Raw genomic sequence first — 17,811 nt, 5'->3', positions numbered from 1 at the left:
AGTGCCATCTTGTGGCCCATCAAAATGTACCAAAAGCATCCTTGCCACAGGATGCTCATGTGTGCAATCCCAGTACTTGGGAGGGCAATGGAGGTAAAATCAGGAGTTCAAGGTCATACTTGGCAACATAATGAGTTCCAGACCGCCCTAGAACAAACAAGGCTATGTCTATAAAAGAGCAAACCAAGCAAGCAAAAACTCCTTCCAAACTATCTGCTTACAGATACTTTTATACAAATTCCTATGGAAAGAATCGCTGCTCTTGCATAATGTATGAAGTTGCCAAATCCTGAACTAGGCCTGGCAATATAACTTCACAGGCTGAAGAGTCACAATGAACTACTGCAAGCACTCCTGCTCCAAGTTCACCACAGCCCCGTGTTCAATAATCCTGTTACCCTTTTTATGTTATTTCATCAATGTAGTCCTAAATAATTTTTTAAAAAGCAAACACCCTTGTTGGTTTTCATTATTGTGACTTTAGGATAGACTAGTATAAGCAAGGAAATGGTGCTTTCGCTTTCTGTAATAATTTGTTAATTTACATTAAGCAGCTACATGGTCTCTCTAGGATGCCACACTCTGGATTATATTGTTACAACTCAACAATATTGTTGGCCTGCACCTACTAATCAGGGATTATTGGGGGCACTGTGGGCCACAAACTGTCATGTAAAAAAAAAAAGTTATTCTAGGCTTCTGTCAGGTGGGGATAAAACTGAAAAGGACTCCTGTGGGCTTCATTCTGATGACTTAAAAGCAGGAAAGTGGGGACCTCCAGGTTGAAAATTTGGGGAGGCAGGTAGGTATCATCCTGCCACAAGTCAAGAAGGGCCCAGGCAGTCAGATTCTTCTGGGTGTGATGCAGGTGTTTCGGCTTGCTCCATCTGAGAAGGGCAAAGAGCAGACAAAGGAATCTAGCCAGGAATAAAATCAGTGACTTGATCAGACACGGGGGATTCTTCAGAATCAACTACACATACAGCACACTGTAGATGTCACCGGTATTCATGACAACAGTCATAGTAATGGAGATTTTAACAGCCAGCTTGGAAACCCAGATAGCCATGCCTCGTATCTAGCAGGGACATCTTACTGGCAAATGAGTCCATGCAGAAGCACATCCCACATATCAGCTTGTATTCCTCCCCGGTGGAGATCCCTGACTGTTTCTTTGCACTCACCATAGTGCGGACATGCTCCATTCTGGTCAAATAGATGCAGGTTGTGGACAGTCATCAGAATAGCTGATGACTATAAATCTTTGAAAGATTTATTATTTATAAATATGAACACTCTACTTGCATGTATGCCTGTATGACAGAAGAGAACATCAGATCTCATTATAGATGGTTGTGGGCCACCAAGTGGTTGCTGGGAATTGAACTCAAGACCTCTGGAAGAGCAGACAGTGTTCTTAACCACTTAGCCATCTCTACAGCCAACTACTTCTCATCTCTAACACTTGTCATGGTTTTTTTTGTTTTGTTTTGTTTTGTTTTTTGTTTTTTTAAGCAGTGCCTCACTATGTAGCCCAGGATGGCCTCAAACTCATAGAAAGCCACATGCTTGCCAAGTGCTGGGATTAAAGTTATATGCCACCACACCAGCCATCATGTACTTTTTTTAAGATTTATTTTATTTATTATGCATACAGTGTTCTGCCTGCAGGTATTCCTGCATGCTTGAAGAGGGCACCAGATCTCATTATACATAGTTATGAGCCACCATGTGGTTGATGGAATTGAATTCAGGACTCATGGGAGAGCTGCCAATGCTCTTAATCTCTGAGCCATCTCTCCAGCCCCTCATTATGTATTTTTAAAATACATTAAAACCCCACTCTTAGCCAGGTAAGGTGGCACACATATTTAGTCCCAGCACTTGGGAAGCAAAGGCAGGTAGATCTCAAGACCAGCCTAGTCTACAAAGTAAGTTCTAGGATAAGGAGGGCTACACAGAAAAACTAAACCCTGTCTTGAACCACTCTACCCCACCCCCAGCAAAAAAAAAAAAGAAAAAAGAAAAAAGGAAACCTACTCTCACTTGTAGATAGTTCAGAAAAAACACAGGTACACACAGGCTACATAAGACATGTGTTTTCCTGGTATACACACAAATGAAATTCTCCAGGGTGCTGGCTTCTAGATGTTCAATTTATATAACATTACTAAACTTTTTCCAGAGTGGCTGGCAAATCTATATACCCAATAGCACTGTACTAAAGATAATGCAGGGGCTGGTGAGGTGATTCAGTGGTTAAGACTGCATACTGCTCTTACAGAAGAGCTATGTTCAATAGCTACGTTCCCAACACCCATGCAGGGAAGCTCAAAACTGCCAAAACTCCCAGCTCCAGAAGATCTAAAACCCTCTTCTGGCTTCCATGCATGAATGTGCAAAGACATACATATGTAATTAACAGTAATTTCTTAAACAAGTAGGAAAAAAAGACAAGAGACCATGCAAATCTATCCTCTTTAAGTATATGAAGATTATATTCCTTAATTTTTGCCACATAATAGGCATAAAATGGACCAGGCATTATGGCGCATTCCTTTAAAATCTCAGGACTTAAGAGGTAGTGGCAAATGCTGGTGATCTTTGCTGATTTCCAGCCAGGGCTACATAGCGACACCCTATCTTTAAGAGGAAAGGAGGGAGGGAAAATGGCATCTCACTGTGGTCTTCCTCTCTGACTACTAAATGAAGTTAATACCTCTACATGTCTTTATGGGTCTTTAGCCTAAGTGATCTTTGTACTTTGGTTTTCTATTTCTATGAGATGTCCTTTTCTTTTCTGCCTAGCTTTGTACTGGATTTTTTGTTTGTTTGTTTGTCCCTTTCATATTTACAGGTACTGTTTTATTCTTTCATGTTTATTCTTATTTTACTGTGCTAGGAATTGAATCCAAGACCTTGTATTCTCTTCTCACCTCAGCTCCCTGAATAGCTGGCATTACAGGCCTGCACTAACAGGTACTAACAGGCCCCAGTCTTTAAGGCATTTACTACAGGAACACATTGATTTCAGTAAGACCAATTTCTACAATTTTTATTTATTTACTTATTTATTGTGTGTATATGTGCCACGACATGCCTATGGAGGTTAGAGGACAACTTCTAGGGGTCAGTCCACTCCATCTACCATGGGAGTCCTGGGGATCCAAGTCAGGTCATCAGGCTCAGATTTACTAACTGAATCATTTTGCTGGCCTAATTTTTCCTTCTCTTTTTGTCCCTTCCTTCCTTCCTTCCTTCCTTCCTTCCTTCCTTCCTTCCTTCCTTCCTTTTCTGAGACAAGGTCTTATTTTATAGCCCAGGCTAGCCTCAAACTCACAGCAATAGTCTGGCCTCATCCCCCAAAAGTGCTGGAATTATAAATGTGCAGCACCACACCTAGACAACTTGTGTAAATTAAAAAAAATATATATGTAATCTTTTTGTATTATTTATGCATGCTGGAGTGTATGTATGTGCATCCCATACATGCAGGAACTAATTCGTGTCAGAAGAGGCATCAGATCCCCTAGAACTAAACTGGAGTTCCAGGTTGTTATGAGAGACCACGTGAGTGCTAGTAATTCAACCCATGTCCTCTGCCAGAGCAGTAAGCATTCTGAACTGCTGAGCCCAACTTGGGCATGTTTGATAATGCTTTTCATGTTGTAAGAAACCCATCCCTGCTAGGCAGGCGTGGTGGCTCACGCCTGTAGTCCCAGCACTTGGGAGGCAGAGGAAGGCAGATCTCTGTGAGTTCAAGAGGCCAGCCTGGGCTACAAAGTGAGTCCAGGACATCCAAAGATACACAGAGAAACCCTGTCTCAAAAAAAAAAGAAAGAGAGAGAGAGAGAGAGAGAGAGAGAGAGAAAGAGAAAGAAAGAAAGAAAGAAAGAAAGAAAGAAAGAAAGAAAGAGGGGAGGGAGGGAGGGAGGGAGGGAGGGAGGGAGGGAGGAAGAGAAAGAAAGAAAGAAAGAAAGAAAGAAAGAAAGAAAGAAAGAAAGAAAGAAAGAAAGAAAGAAAGAAAGAAAGAAGGAGGGAGGGAGGGAGGGAGGGAGGGAGGGGAGGGAGGGAGGGAGAGAGAGAGAGAGAGAGAAAGAAAGAAAGAAAGAAAGAAAGAAAGAAAGAAAGAAAGAAAGAAAGAACCCATCCCAAAGGTACTCAGTGAGGTAAGGGTACTTTCTGAGCAAGCATGAGTATTTGAGTTCAAGCCCCCAATACCCACATAAAAAGAGAGGTACAGTTATATAAACACCTGTTATACCTTTGTCATTTGGGGGAGGAGTGTGTGTGTGTTAGGAGGATCACCAGTTCCAACTTTAGTAAAAGACCCTGTCTCAAGACAATAAGACCAAGACCCAATATCCTTCCACTGACCTTTGTCATCTTTGTATCTGTCTCTCTCTCTCTCTCTCTCTCTCTCTCTCTCTCTCTCTCTCTCTCACACACACACACACACACACACACACACACACACAGACAAGAGGGAGGGGAATGAGAGCCTTACCACTTGTTACCTATCTCAATATCTGGGTTACAGAGGGAGTCATCCAAAGCCAGCTCAGTCCATATATCAAGTACCAGAACAACCAAGGCTACATAAGATTCCATCTCAAACAAAAACAAAAACAAAACAAAAAGAGATCCTTTCTTCAAAAGTTGGAAAAATACTTAACTATTAATAAATATCATCTCAAAACAATTTCGAATCAAGGTCTTATATATTAAGCTGGTCTCAAACTCCCTATGAAATTGAACTCCTAATCTTCCTGCCTCTACCCTTCAAATCTTGGGATTACAGGCATGCACCACATTGTTTTATGCAGTGCTGGGAAGGGAACCTAGAGCTCTATGCATGCAGGTGCACTGCCCACATATGTAATTTCATGCACACACATTCATACATGTGCAAATACGTGTGCTCACATACTCAAGCACACTAAACAAACAAATAATTCTAATACTGAGTTTTAGAAAAAATCTACGCCAGCTAGGTATGATGGCACATGCTTACAGGTTCAACTATTCAGAAGACTGAGGCAGAAGGATCACTTGAGTCCAGAAGCTGAAGACTACATATTACAATAAAATCAGACCCTGTCTTAAATACCAAGAAAAGAAAAGGGGGGAGGGCTATACCACAGCTTAGCACAACTAGAAAAATTAGCTGGGTGTGCTGGCACATACCTTTAATCCCAGGGCTCGAAAGGCAGAGGCAGAGACAGGCTGACCTCTATAAGTTATTTAATCCCAACCTGGTCTACATTGCAAGTTCCACACTTGCCAAGGCTACATAGCAAGAACTTGTCTCTAAAATCCAAAAATAAATAAATAAAACAAAATAAAATAATGAAAACAACAAAAGACCCAAGAAATCAGATTCTCTCTCTTACAAGTTTTAAATAAAATATTTTACATTTTAGGCTATATCAATATTATATGTTAAAAAGCTTATCAAGCACACACCCACATATTCTGTTATATTTTTATGGCCCTCACAATTATGATTGAATACTCACGAGATCAGCATATTTCTTACAGAGAGCTGCCAGCTTCTCCTCTGGGGTTGAAAGGGTGTTTAGCGCTTGCATCAGTAATAAAACTTCTTTTCCTAATGATGACCAAGAAATAAGTACTGAATAATAAGATCAAATATGACCTGTGAATTCTACTAACACTTCCCATGTTTTAATCTCAGAATAAAATAATTTCTACCTATGAGAAATATAGTATTTGCCAGTTCAATTTTGAAAGCTATTTTGAGCTGGATATGTTGGCTCAAATTGCTAACTACAACATGCAGGAGGATTCTCCAGTTCAAGACCATCCTGGGCCACAGAGTATCAGAAAACCAAATCCAAATCAAACAAACTATTTAGGAATATAGCTAAGTGGAAGAACAATTGGCTACTATGTCCTGGGTTTGATTCTCATCAAGGTGAGGAGCTACTTTTACACTCCGGATTAACAGACTCTCCTCTCTTCCTCATCCATCCCCATCTTAAATTGTTCCAATCATTAACACTGCTAACTTAGAATTCTTTTTATTGAAGAGGGAAATATTTCCCTTGTCTAACCACTAGATGCCTAGTTTAAGACAAATGGCAAATTAAAATAACAAAGACAAATTTTAAAAGTTTCCGTCTGACCAAGTATAAATATAAATAGACTTTCAGTTGGTTATATAGTTTGCCTATCTCAGAATGCACATACTTTTCTTATGTGCAGTTTAAGTAACTTATTTTCTGGTGATTTACTTTGCTCTTCCCGTGTTAGCCAATGTTATCAAAAGTAAAAGAACAGCAAGATAACTCTCCCCTGGGGTCGGGATAGAGGAGGCTTAAACAGTATTTTAAGTACTTTGACAAGGAAAATCATGTAGAGATAGTGTTTCAAAATAGATGATTTTTTTAGATGGTTTCTCAGTAGCTTTTGGCTGTCCTGAAACTCACTATGTAGTAGACCAGGTGGGCCTTGAACTCACCTGTCTCTGCCTCCTGAGTGCTGATACTAAAGGTGTGTGCCACTACACCTGGCTTAAAATAGGTGATATTTTAAATTTCTTACTTTTTTTGTCATTGCTTTTCAAGACAGAGTTTCTCTGTGTAGCCTTGGCTGTCATGGACTTGCTTTGTAGACCAGGCTGGCCTCGAACTTTCAGAGCTCCGCCTGCCTCTGTGCTGGGATTAAAGGCATGCACCACCATGCCTGGCTTTTGAAAGCTCCCATTAACCCAACAGAGTAAAATGCCTTCTTCCATCTCCCAAAAAAGGAAAAAAAAAAAAAAAAAAAAAAAAAAAAAAAAAAACAAACTTTTCCATCCACATACATTTATTAGTAAAAACCCAGGAACTATTTAGCCTAAGACCAAAAAGAACATTATGAGTACTCTTAAATTCAAAGGCTTCTGTTGTTCTTTGTTTGCTTTCAGTACTAGGACTTTTTTGTGTGAAACACTTTGAAAACTACAATTCACTTTTAATTTATTTTTAATTTTGTTGTTGTTGTTTTTAGATATGCTGCCCAAGTTAACAATCCTTCTTCCTTATCCTCCAGAGTAGCTGAGATGATAGGTATGTACCATTCACCTGAATAAAATTCACTTTTAAAATAACACAATTTTATTTCTTGAGTATACCAAAAAGAAAATGAAAAAGTACACAAATTAGTGATAGGTATTCTCCGCCAACAAAATGAACCAATTCAAGCCTAATTAAAGTATAAAGGCAGATTTATTGGGAGCAGCTATTGGGTGTCTTCACTGGTCTCAAGGAAAGGAGCCAGGGAAGTGAAGAAGCAGAGAGAGACAGAGAAGGGGGAAAGGAAGGCAGAAAGTGCACAGAAAGGGAGAAAGGAGAGACAAAAATGTCTAGATTATATAGATAAAAGCTTTTTTTTTGGGGGGGGAGGGGGAGTAAGCTAAGCCCCTGGGATGTAAAGTTCAGGGTGGAGGGCTCCGGATGCCAAGTCTCCGTTGACTTGTAACAGGTAGGGACTGAGGGATGCTGGGAGAACCTGAAGGCCAGGTCTGCTTTGATATGTTAAATAGGCACCTCAGCTGCTTGTCCTAAGTTTGAAACCCAACAGTTACTATGTTCACAAGGTTGTACAACCGTCACAACTATCTAACTGGGGAGTGTTTTTATTACCCCCCAGACCAACCATACCCAATAGTACACACTTCTTGCTCTTCCATCTGCCCCGAGCCCTGGCAATCACAAATCTACTTTCTGTCTCCAAAAAGTTTATAATTTTGGATTTCATACAAAAGAGACTTTATTACAATGTGTAGCCTTTTGTGTCTGGCTTCTTTTACACTGCAAAATATTTTGCTAGATTCATTCATGAAGGCTGCATCAATGCTTCCTTTCTATAGCTAAATAATATTTTATCATATGGATGGACTATACTTTGTTTATGCATTATATATACTCATTATATAATGAATATTTGTGCTTTTTCTATTTTTGAGCTATTAAGAATGTTGCTATGAACGTTGTCTAAAACTTCTATGCATGCAAGTTTTCAATCTTCTTGGGTATGTATATATGCTTAGTTGCTTGTTCATGTAGTAAATTATGTGTTACCTTTGACTTTTTATAAATATAATTAGGACTACTGATTTTAAAAAAAACATGTCTAAAGGAATTACAATTACTCTTTACCCAAGCACAGTGGCACATGCTTGTAGTCCCAGCACTCGGGGAGGTAGACACAGGTGGATCCCTGTGAGTTTGAGGTCAGCCTGGTCTACAGAGTGAGTCTAAGACAGCTAGAGGTACACAGAGAAACCCTGTCTTAAAAAAAAAAATTAAAAAAAGACAAAAAGATTACTTTTCATATTCCTTAACATTTTACAGCTTAAAGATTAGAAGGAGGGTGCTGGAGAAATGGCTCAGAGGATAAGAGCACTGATTGCTCTTCCCAAAGGTCCTGAGTTCAATTCCCAGCAACCACATGGTGGCTCACAACTCACAACCATCTAAACATGAAATCTGGTTCCCTCTTCTGGCGTGCAGGTGTACATGCTAACACACATTGCATAAGTAATAAATAAATAAATCTTTAAAAAAAGGAAAAAAAAATTAGAAGGAGATTTAAATTATTAAGAAAGGTAACTCAAGTATGCCAGAGTGGTACGTACTGATAACCCTAACATGTCTGGTTATATATTGAGTTCAAGGCCAGCCTGGGCTACATACAAGACCTTTACTCAAAAGAAAATCCCTGCCCCAAAGAAACATAACTCTAGACATATATACAACAGCCACAGACCTGGGTGTGGTGGTAAACACCTTTAATCATAGGTAGTTCAAGTCAGCCAGGGCTGCACAGTGAAACCCTGTCACAAAACAAAAACAACAAAAATCACCCCTTATCAATCATAGATGTAAAGTATGATTGATGATAAACTTTTTGTTTGTTTGTTTTTGGAGACAGAGTTCCTTAGCTGTCCTGGACTCCCTTTGTAGACCAGACTAGCCTTGAACTCACAGAGTTCCATCTTCCTCTGCCTCCCCAATTGCTGGGATTACAGGCATGGGCTGGCCACCTCACCAGGCTATGTAATGGTAAACTTTTAATTGCAGCACTTAGGAGGCAGAGGCAGGTGGTTATCTGTAAGTTTGAGGCAGCCTGGTCTACACAGTAAGTTCCAGGACAGCCAGGGCTATATAGAGAGACTCTGTCTCAAAAAAATAAAAATAAAAAATAAACAAACAATAAACTCAGGGGCAACCAGAGAGACTCAAAGGAGATTTTAATTTTCTTCATGAGATTTAGCATATCACAAAATGGGGATATGGCACAGTGGAAGAATCCTTGCCTAGCATGCATGAGGCCATAGGTTCGATCCTTGGCATGGGGAAGAATGACCCAAGATACAACACACAATTTAATGGTCCAGCCAGTTATGCATACTTGATGCACTTGGGAGCTAGAGCATCAGGAGTTAAAGGCCAGCCTCAGTAACACAAGAAATTTGAAGTTAGCCCAAAATACGTGAGACCTTATCTCAAAAACAAAAAAGATTAAGCATATCATATTCTAAATCACAAGCTATATAGAAGTAAAAAATACACTTGAAAGCTGGTTAATTCACTTTCTGAAGTACAGTTAGCATACTGTCTATAAAACATAATGTCCAGTGTTCTGTTTGTTTTGTTGGTTGTCTTTTTGTCTGGTTGGTTGGTTTGGTTTGGACTTTTGAGAGTGTTTCTCTGCGTAGGCTTGGCTGTCCTGGAACTTACTTTGTAGACTGGGCCTGCCTCTGCCTCCCTGAGTGCTGGAATGTCCAGTCTTCTTCTTTTTAAAGATTTATTTATTTAGTATTTATACAGTATTCTGCCTGCATGTGTGCCTGCAGATCAGAAGAGGACACCAGATCTCATTATAGATGGTTATGAGCCACCATGTGGGTGCTATGACTTGAACTCAGGACCTTTGGAAGAAAAGCCAGTGCTCGTATAACTTCTGAGCCATCACTCCAGATCTCAAAATGTCCAGTCTTAAACTGATTAAATAAATACACAGTTTTCACATACTTTTTGATCAGCCTCATAAAGATGCAAATAAGGCAAGTCAAATACCATTCTAGCCTCAATTTTTTTTGAGAGTTAATCCTTGATTATACAGAGAGAAATAACTAAGCTTCCTACTGTTCTTTCCACCACCTGCACATAACTGCAATGGAGAAGCTGACTAGCCTGAGGCAACAGGTATTTATTTTATACTGATTTCATATGTGTGTGTGCATGCCACAGTACATGTGTGAAGGTTAGAAGACAACTGTAGTAGTTGTACTCTTTGACAATTATGGGTCCCAAGGACTCAGGTCCTCAGTCTTAGCAGCGAGTGCCTTTAGCCACAGAGCCATCTCACAGGCCCATAACAGGTGTTTTAGCTAAGTACGCCCACCCTGGCAGTGTTCCTGGTTACCTGTCTTGTACACAATGTGAATAAAATGAGTACTTTGTGAAAACAACATTCAACTGATGGACAGAGTTAATTACCTAAGGTCTTCTCTTTGTTCCTGCTGCACTCTGAATCTTGCTGGCCATCAGGGGGACCTGTTAGAGCTTCTTGCCCAGGAATTTCTTCTCTTGACTCCTGAGTACAGAAGGCTGAGCTCACCAAATTTCTGTTCTTTGTTATAAAGTCACTGCTTTCATCCCCTTCCAGTGAATGCTTCTTAGTTGTACCACAACTGGAATCTTGATGTTGAAGAATATCATTTGTTTGAGAGTTACATAACATGTCTGCTTTCACTGCTAATCCACACATTCCAGCTTCTTCCATTGTACCAATTTCAAACTACAGGAAATGGAAGAAAAGTGGAAAGAGGTGAATTGAATGTAATCAATATTTATAACCAATGGCGTGCCATAGCTTGACAGTTTTTTTACTTAGTGGTTTGTGCATTCGATGTAAATAAGGTAGCTTTTAAGTTTCACTGAGACATGATCTAAACTGTTAAACAAAAAGCTATTATATCATATATCCTATCCTATAATATTGTATTATATTACATTATATTCTCAGCTGGGATATAGCTCTGAGGTAGCAGTGCTTTACTTCAAGAGCACCTGGATCTCATCCATAACATTGCCAAAAACTAAAGTGAAAATACAACATAACTATATGTGACCAAAGGAGGCTAAAATGCCAGTTAGTAATAAATCTAAACTTACTTCCCTATAAAAATTCGCCATTTAAAAATAATTACTATCGTTTCAACAGTGAACTGTCCCAAGTTGATAAACATTAACTATACTGCTGGTATCTTAAAGTTGATAGGACAGCCCAGCTAGCTGGCCAGGTGGCTATCCACCAAAAACTAGCTCCCAAAGTATCCAGTGGAGTAGGCACTGAGGGACAAGTGCCAGTACCCAGCACATTGTATACATTTCCCAGCTCCTTGACAGATAAGATTCCCATATTAGTCCAGGCTATGAATGTCGCTTTAGCAACACATTTGTATTCTTAGAAAGTAGCTAAAGCTATGACTGTGATTTCAGGAAACAGATTTTTATCCTCAGGACATGTTCTTTGTCCTCCATCTCTTTCCCACTCTGCTTAAATACAGAGGTCACCAAGGTGGTATAAGAGCAGAGCCAGACGACAAAAGCAGCCTCGCCCAAGTTCTGTACACATGCAGAAAAGACACTCTACCTGCAAAGAGAACACATACTGGAATATTAGGTGAATAAGTAATAAACTTCTCTCATGTTATACCAAAGAAATGGAGACTGGCATGTTAAACAGCTCTCCCTATCACTAATATGAAAGGCATGCATACAAAAACAAACAAACAAAAAAGCACTTATATCTCTTTTTCTTCTCCCTTGAATCATTACTTTTACCTTATTCTCTTTTGTCGTATTTTTGTTCAAGACAGGGTCTTGTAATACATACCTTGGTTGGCTTTAAACTTAATATCCTTCTGCCTGGGCCTCCTGAATTTTGAGATTACAGGTGAGCCCCACCACAGCTGGCCAAACCTATTTATTTCTCTTCTCCGTATCATATTTATTTCACATTATTTGGTTACATGATATGTCACAACTGTAAACTCTACATTTCCTTTCTGGTTGAAAAGAGGGTTTCTATCTGGATGGTGGTGGTGCACATCTTTAATCCCAGCATTAATCAAACAGAGGTGAGCATAATCTCTGTGAGTTTGAGGCCAGCCTGGTCTACAGAGTGAGTTCCAGGACAGCCAGGACTGTTACACAGAGAAACCCTGTCTCGAACCCCACCCTTACCCCCCCCAAAAAAAGAAAAGAGGGTGTCTTCCTTTCCAAATACAACTGAGGTACAAAGTACCTAATATAGTTCCCTTATCACAAGTAGAGAAAAGATACTTTGAAAATTAATGGGCTGGAGCTCAGTGGAAGAACATGTGCAAGGCCTGGGTTCAAGCACCAGCACTATAAGAAAAAAAGAATACTTTTTTCAAATTACAGTTGTTTGGTCTGGTGGTTCATACCCATAATCCTAGCACTTAAAAATGGCACAGCAGATGTGGGAGAAATTGGGGGAGGGAAAAACATGGGCAAAATATATTGTATATGAAAATTGTTTTTAGCTGGGCATGGTGACACACAGCTTTCATCCCAGCAAGTTTGAGGCCAGCCTGGTATACAAAACAAGTCTGAAACAACCAGGGCTTTGTTACAAAAAGAAACCCTGTCTAAAAAAACAAACAAGCAAAAACAAAACAAAACAAAATTGTTTTCAATTCAAAAAGTTAAAATAAATAAAAGGTTAAAGCAGGAAGACTGGCCTGTAATCCTAGTACTCAAGAAGGCAGAGGCAGGAGGATCTCTGTGAGTTTGAGGTCAGCTGGTCTACAAGGTGAGTCCAGGACAGCCAAGGCTGCACAGAGAAACCTTGTCTCAGGAAAAAAAAAAAAAAAAAAGCAGGAAAATGAAGAAATTCAAGACCAGCCTAGGCTGTACAGTGAGTTCCAGGCTAGTGAGCTATAGAGTGAAACCATGGTTCAAAACAAAACAAAATTAAGGTAGGGAAATTTTAAGTTTGAGGCCAGCCTGCACAAGATGATGAAAACAACTGATCGAACCAGGAATCTAGGGTTTTGTTTGTTTTTCAAGACAGGGTTTCTCTGTGTAGCCATGGCTGTCCTGGAATAGATTTCTAGACCAGGCTGGCCTTGAACTCAGAGATCTGCTTGCCTCTGCCTCTGAAGTGCTGGGATTACAGGCGTTGCCACCAATGCCCAGCATAGGAATCTGGTTTTTAAATCTTGTATATTGTGCATGCACTGTTTGTGTGTGTGTGTGTGTGTGTGTGTGTAAGAATGCTACAATACATCTGACAAGTTATTAGAGGACAACTTGTAGGAGTTGGTTCTCTTCTTCCACCTTGTGGGTCTCAGGGATTAAACTTGGGTTTTCAGGTTTGGTGCCAACTGCCTTAACCCCCTGAGCTACCTGTTATTTCCAAATGTAACGTACCAGGGCTGGAGAGATACTTAGTGGTTACAAGTATATAGTTGTCTTCTGAAGGACCCAAGTTTGGTTCCCAGCAGCCATGTTAGGCAGCTCTTATCTGCCTATAACTCTAGCTTCAGAAGGATTCATCACATCTAGCCTACAGAGGCAATACTTTCACATGTAAACAAATATGCACACAAAATTAAGATGTTTCAAACCGTAGTATATACAACTGAACAGCTAAAAATAATTGAAGGATCAATGTAGAAGGGAATGAAGATATTAAGGCAACTAATACTTATCTTTTATAATCTAGAGTTGACATAAATCAGTTTCTGTGCTTTTAGGGGATTGTTTTCATCTTTTTAAGACAAGGTCACATGTAGTCCAAGCTGGCCTAGCACTGACTGTATCTCCAAAAATGACTTTGAACTTCTGGTCTTCCAGACACCACATCCAAAGTGCTGGAATTATAGCCCAGTGACACTGCTTTCTGGAGAACAAATTGGCACTGCAATTCCTTGGCAATCTGGATAGCTTCTAACCCACTTAATTCCACTCTTAGGATTTCACCCAAGTGTGTACATAGGTGCACTGAAAGGCCAAAAATGTTTAAAGCAGCACTACTTGGAATGGTCCTAAAATGAAATCAACTCAACAGAAGAATTGATCAATTGCAATATGTTCAGACCATTGAGCAATGAGAGTGAACTCCTGCAAACACAGCGGCAGAGCTTTCACAGACCCAACATTAAGAGGAAGGAATCACAGAATACTTATGGAAGGGGACAATTTACATATAAAAGAAGCTAGGTGAATGGATGGTACTAGAATGAGGCACTGCATGGGCTTTCTAGAATGACAGACAGAATAACACAGATGTCCACTTCCTAAAAATTTATCAAATCCAAATGTTCATGTCTGTGTATTTTTCTGATTTAAAAGTGTGTTGAAAGTTGCACAAGGATGCTGGGTGTGATGCTCTTGCACACTGGAGACAAGAGGCTGTAAATTCAAGGCAAGCCTGGTTACATAATGAGTTCAAGGCTCCATAGTGAGGTGAGACCCTGTTTAGGGGTGAGGGAAGGCAGTTTCACAATGGGGAGCTAGAGCTACGGCTCAGCAGTTAGGAAGATGTGCTGTTCTTTCAAATGACCTGAACATTGCTTCCAGAACCCATGTCAGATAGTTCACAACTACCTGCTATTCCACCTACCCTCTTCTTGCTACTGTGGGTTTGCACATATGTCGTATATATATTCTCATTCTTTCTTTCTCTGTCTCTCTCTCTCTGTCTCTCTTTCTCTCTACACATACACACACACACACGCGCACACACACACACACACACACACACACAAATCTTAGCCAGATATGATGGCAGAAACCTTTACTCCCAGTACTTAGGAGGCAGAAGAAGGTGGATCTGTGAGTTCCAGGCACCCATAGTCTACAAAGAAAGTTCTGGGCCAGCCAGAGTTACATAAATGAAGTAAAATATAAATAATTTTTTCTTTATGATTATTCTTTATTAGAGTTTATTCACTGTAGCCCACATCTCCTCTCAGTTCTACCCACCTTTCCTTTTCTCCCTTTATGTTCCTCCCCTAGTCCACTGATAGGAGGGGTCCTCCTCCCCTACTATCTGACCCTAGCCTGTCAGGTCTCATCAGGACTGCCTGGATCCTCTTTCTCCATGGCTAATAAGGCCACCTTACCAGGGGGAGGTGATCAAAGAGCAGCCAACCGAGTTCACGCCAGTGACTGACCTTGCTCCCCTAACTAGGAAACGCACATGGAGCCTGAGCTGCCCATAGGCTACATCTGAGCAGGAAGTCTGGGTCCTCTCCATTCTCCATGCATGGTCCTTGGTTGGAGCACTGGTCTCTTGCAGGAACCCCTGGGTCTAGATTTTTTGGCTCCATTGGTATCCTTGTGGAGCTCCTGTCCCCTTCAGGTCTTTCTATCTCCCCCTTTTTCCATAAGATTCCCTGCACTCTGCCCAAAGTTTGGCTATGAGTCTCAGCACCTGCTTTGATACCCTCCTGGGTATAATCTTTCAGAGACCCTCTGTGGAAGGCTCCTGTCCTGTTCCATGTCTTCTTCTACTTCTGATATCTATTTTGTTTGCTCTTCTGAATGAGGATTAAGCTTCTTCCCTAGGGGCCTGCTTGTTGTTTAGCTTCTTTAGGACTATAGATTTTAGTATGTTTATCCTATATTATATGGCTAATATCTACTTATAAGTATAGAAATAAAAATTTTTAAAATTGATATCTAATGACTTGTATACTAATTTAAAAAATGAAAAAATTTAAGTTGCAATTTAGTGGCTGGAGATATAACTCAGTGGTTGGATGCCTACCCATGATGCCTAAGACAAAGGGTTCAATCTCTGGGATAGAACACACACACGTTACAAATTTACATATTTATTTGTTTATTGAGTCTGGGTCTCACTACATAGCCTGGCTGTTTTGAAACTCACTACACATACTAGGCTGACCTTGAACTCACAGAGATCCACCTGCCTCTGCCACGTGAGTGCTGGGATTAAAGACATATCTCACCTTGACAAGCTTACTTAAAGAGTTAGAAGGAACAACACAAATCTTTTTCCCTAAGGAGATTAAAAATCAGTTCCTATAAAAAGCAGCTATAATGCTGAAGGAAGCAGGAACAGTGTGAGAAACAGTTGATGGGTACCCTGACTGAAATATAGCACTAGATCCATTTCCATAATATGGTGGTTTGAATAGGTATGGTCCCCATAGACTCATGTATTTGAATATTTGTCCCATAGTAAGTGGCACTATTAGGAGGTGTGGCCTGTTGGAGAAAGTGTGTCACTGTGGAGGCTAGGCTTTGAGGTCATATATGCCAGAGTGGTACGGAGTCTCCTCTTGGCTGCCTTTAAATCAAACTGTGGAACTCTCAGCTCCTCCAGCACCATGCCTGCCTGAATGCTGCCATGCTTCCTGCCATAATGACAATGGACTAAACCTCTGAAACTGTAAGTCATCCCTAATTAAATGTTTTTCTTTATAAAGTTTCTGTGGTCACAGTGTCTCTTCACAGCAACAGAAACCCTAACTAAGACAACAGGGCAACTGGGGAACAGGGCAATGATGAAGGATAGAACCAAGTGCCTCCATAGGAAGTAGAGGGAGAAATTTGGACCCATGAATAGAAAGGCTGAAGCAGCCTCCTTGAGCCACAGGATATAACTGATTGAAGAAGCACTGCATGGCACTCAGCAGCACCTGGCCACTGCCCTGCAGAAGCTCTGAGGAAGTAGAGCAAGCTGCTGCTGAGTATGAAGGTACTGAAAACCGTGTCCTAAATGATAAAGATGAAACTTTAGGCAATCTGGCCCAGTGAAGTAAGCCCACTGCAGGAGAGGCAAATATATGAAGTATGGAGAGGTGTTTTGTATGCTGCTTGCTGACTATTGAAGGAGATGTGGAATGAGCAATGAACAAGCTGAGCTGGCAGAGTCCCACTGACAAGTTGGATGATCGTATCAGACCAGTTGGTTGTGAGCTGTTCATATGGGTGCTAGGAATCAAACTTAGGTTCTCTGCAACAACAGCAGATGCTCTTAATGCTGTACTAGACTCTGTTTGACACGGATGACATGTCTTGACCTCCCATTACTGTACTCCTCCCTGACCTAACTTCCATTACTATACTCCTCCCTCTGACTCCATCTGAGTCTTGCCTGCCCTCCAGAAGCTGGCCTTGAGCCAGAGGCTGGCTCTGAGAACCCCTTTCTTTTTGCCATGTCCTCTATCTACTCCTAGAGATTCCAACTGAGTAGAGCTGGAGTACCTCTGGAAACAGCACTTAAAATGTGAACACAATTCAAAGTATCTTTAAAAGCATGTATTATTATTATTATTATTATTATTATTATTATTTTAATCTGTAGCAGGTAGGTAAGATGGACTTTTGGACTTTTGTCAATTTAAGCAACCTTGAGCCCAGTGTGGTAACACATATGTATGATCCCAGGATAGGAAAGTGGAAGTACATGGTCAGGAATTACAGGTCAACCTGATCTCCAAGAGACACTTTGTCAAAGAAACACCAAAAGCAAGCAAAAAACAAACAAACAAGCAAACAACAAAACCCTTGTACTTTTTAGCTAGCAATCTTTTATCTTCCACACTAACCCTAGGCTTATATACTTTCTATGTATTTGTCTATACTGGACATTTTCAACAAACAGAATCCAAGTCTGTGGCCTTTCCTGACTTTTTTTCATATAACTTTTATCACATGATACAGTACCTTCACTCATAATAACTGAATACTACTTCACCGAAGACACAAACCACATTTTATTTATCCATTT

General features: G+C 40.4%; 1 protein-coding gene across 3 annotated transcripts in view; it reads right to left on the bottom strand.

Annotated features, from left to right (window-relative positions):
• The window catches only part of Txlng (taxilin gamma), a 50,700-nt gene that overhangs the window by 19,253 nt on the left and 13,636 nt on the right, over positions 1-17,811 (bottom strand). For all 3 annotated transcript variants that reach the window (XM_021626475.2, XM_060374880.1, XM_060374879.1), the window contains exons 2-3: positions 10,512-10,812; positions 5,520-5,611 (exon numbers count right to left, since the gene is read on the bottom strand). In XM_021626475.2, the coding sequence (XP_021482150.1) occupies positions 5,520-5,611; positions 10,512-10,812 (393 nt within the window). The remainder of the gene's footprint in view (positions 1-5,519; positions 5,612-10,511; positions 10,813-17,811) is intronic.

This window comes from Meriones unguiculatus, chromosome X (genome assembly GCF_030254825.1).
Source record: "Meriones unguiculatus strain TT.TT164.6M chromosome X, Bangor_MerUng_6.1, whole genome shotgun sequence".
Taxonomy (NCBI): domain Eukaryota; kingdom Metazoa; phylum Chordata; class Mammalia; order Rodentia; family Muridae; genus Meriones; species Meriones unguiculatus.
This window is presented reverse-complemented; position numbering and strand designations above follow the sequence as displayed.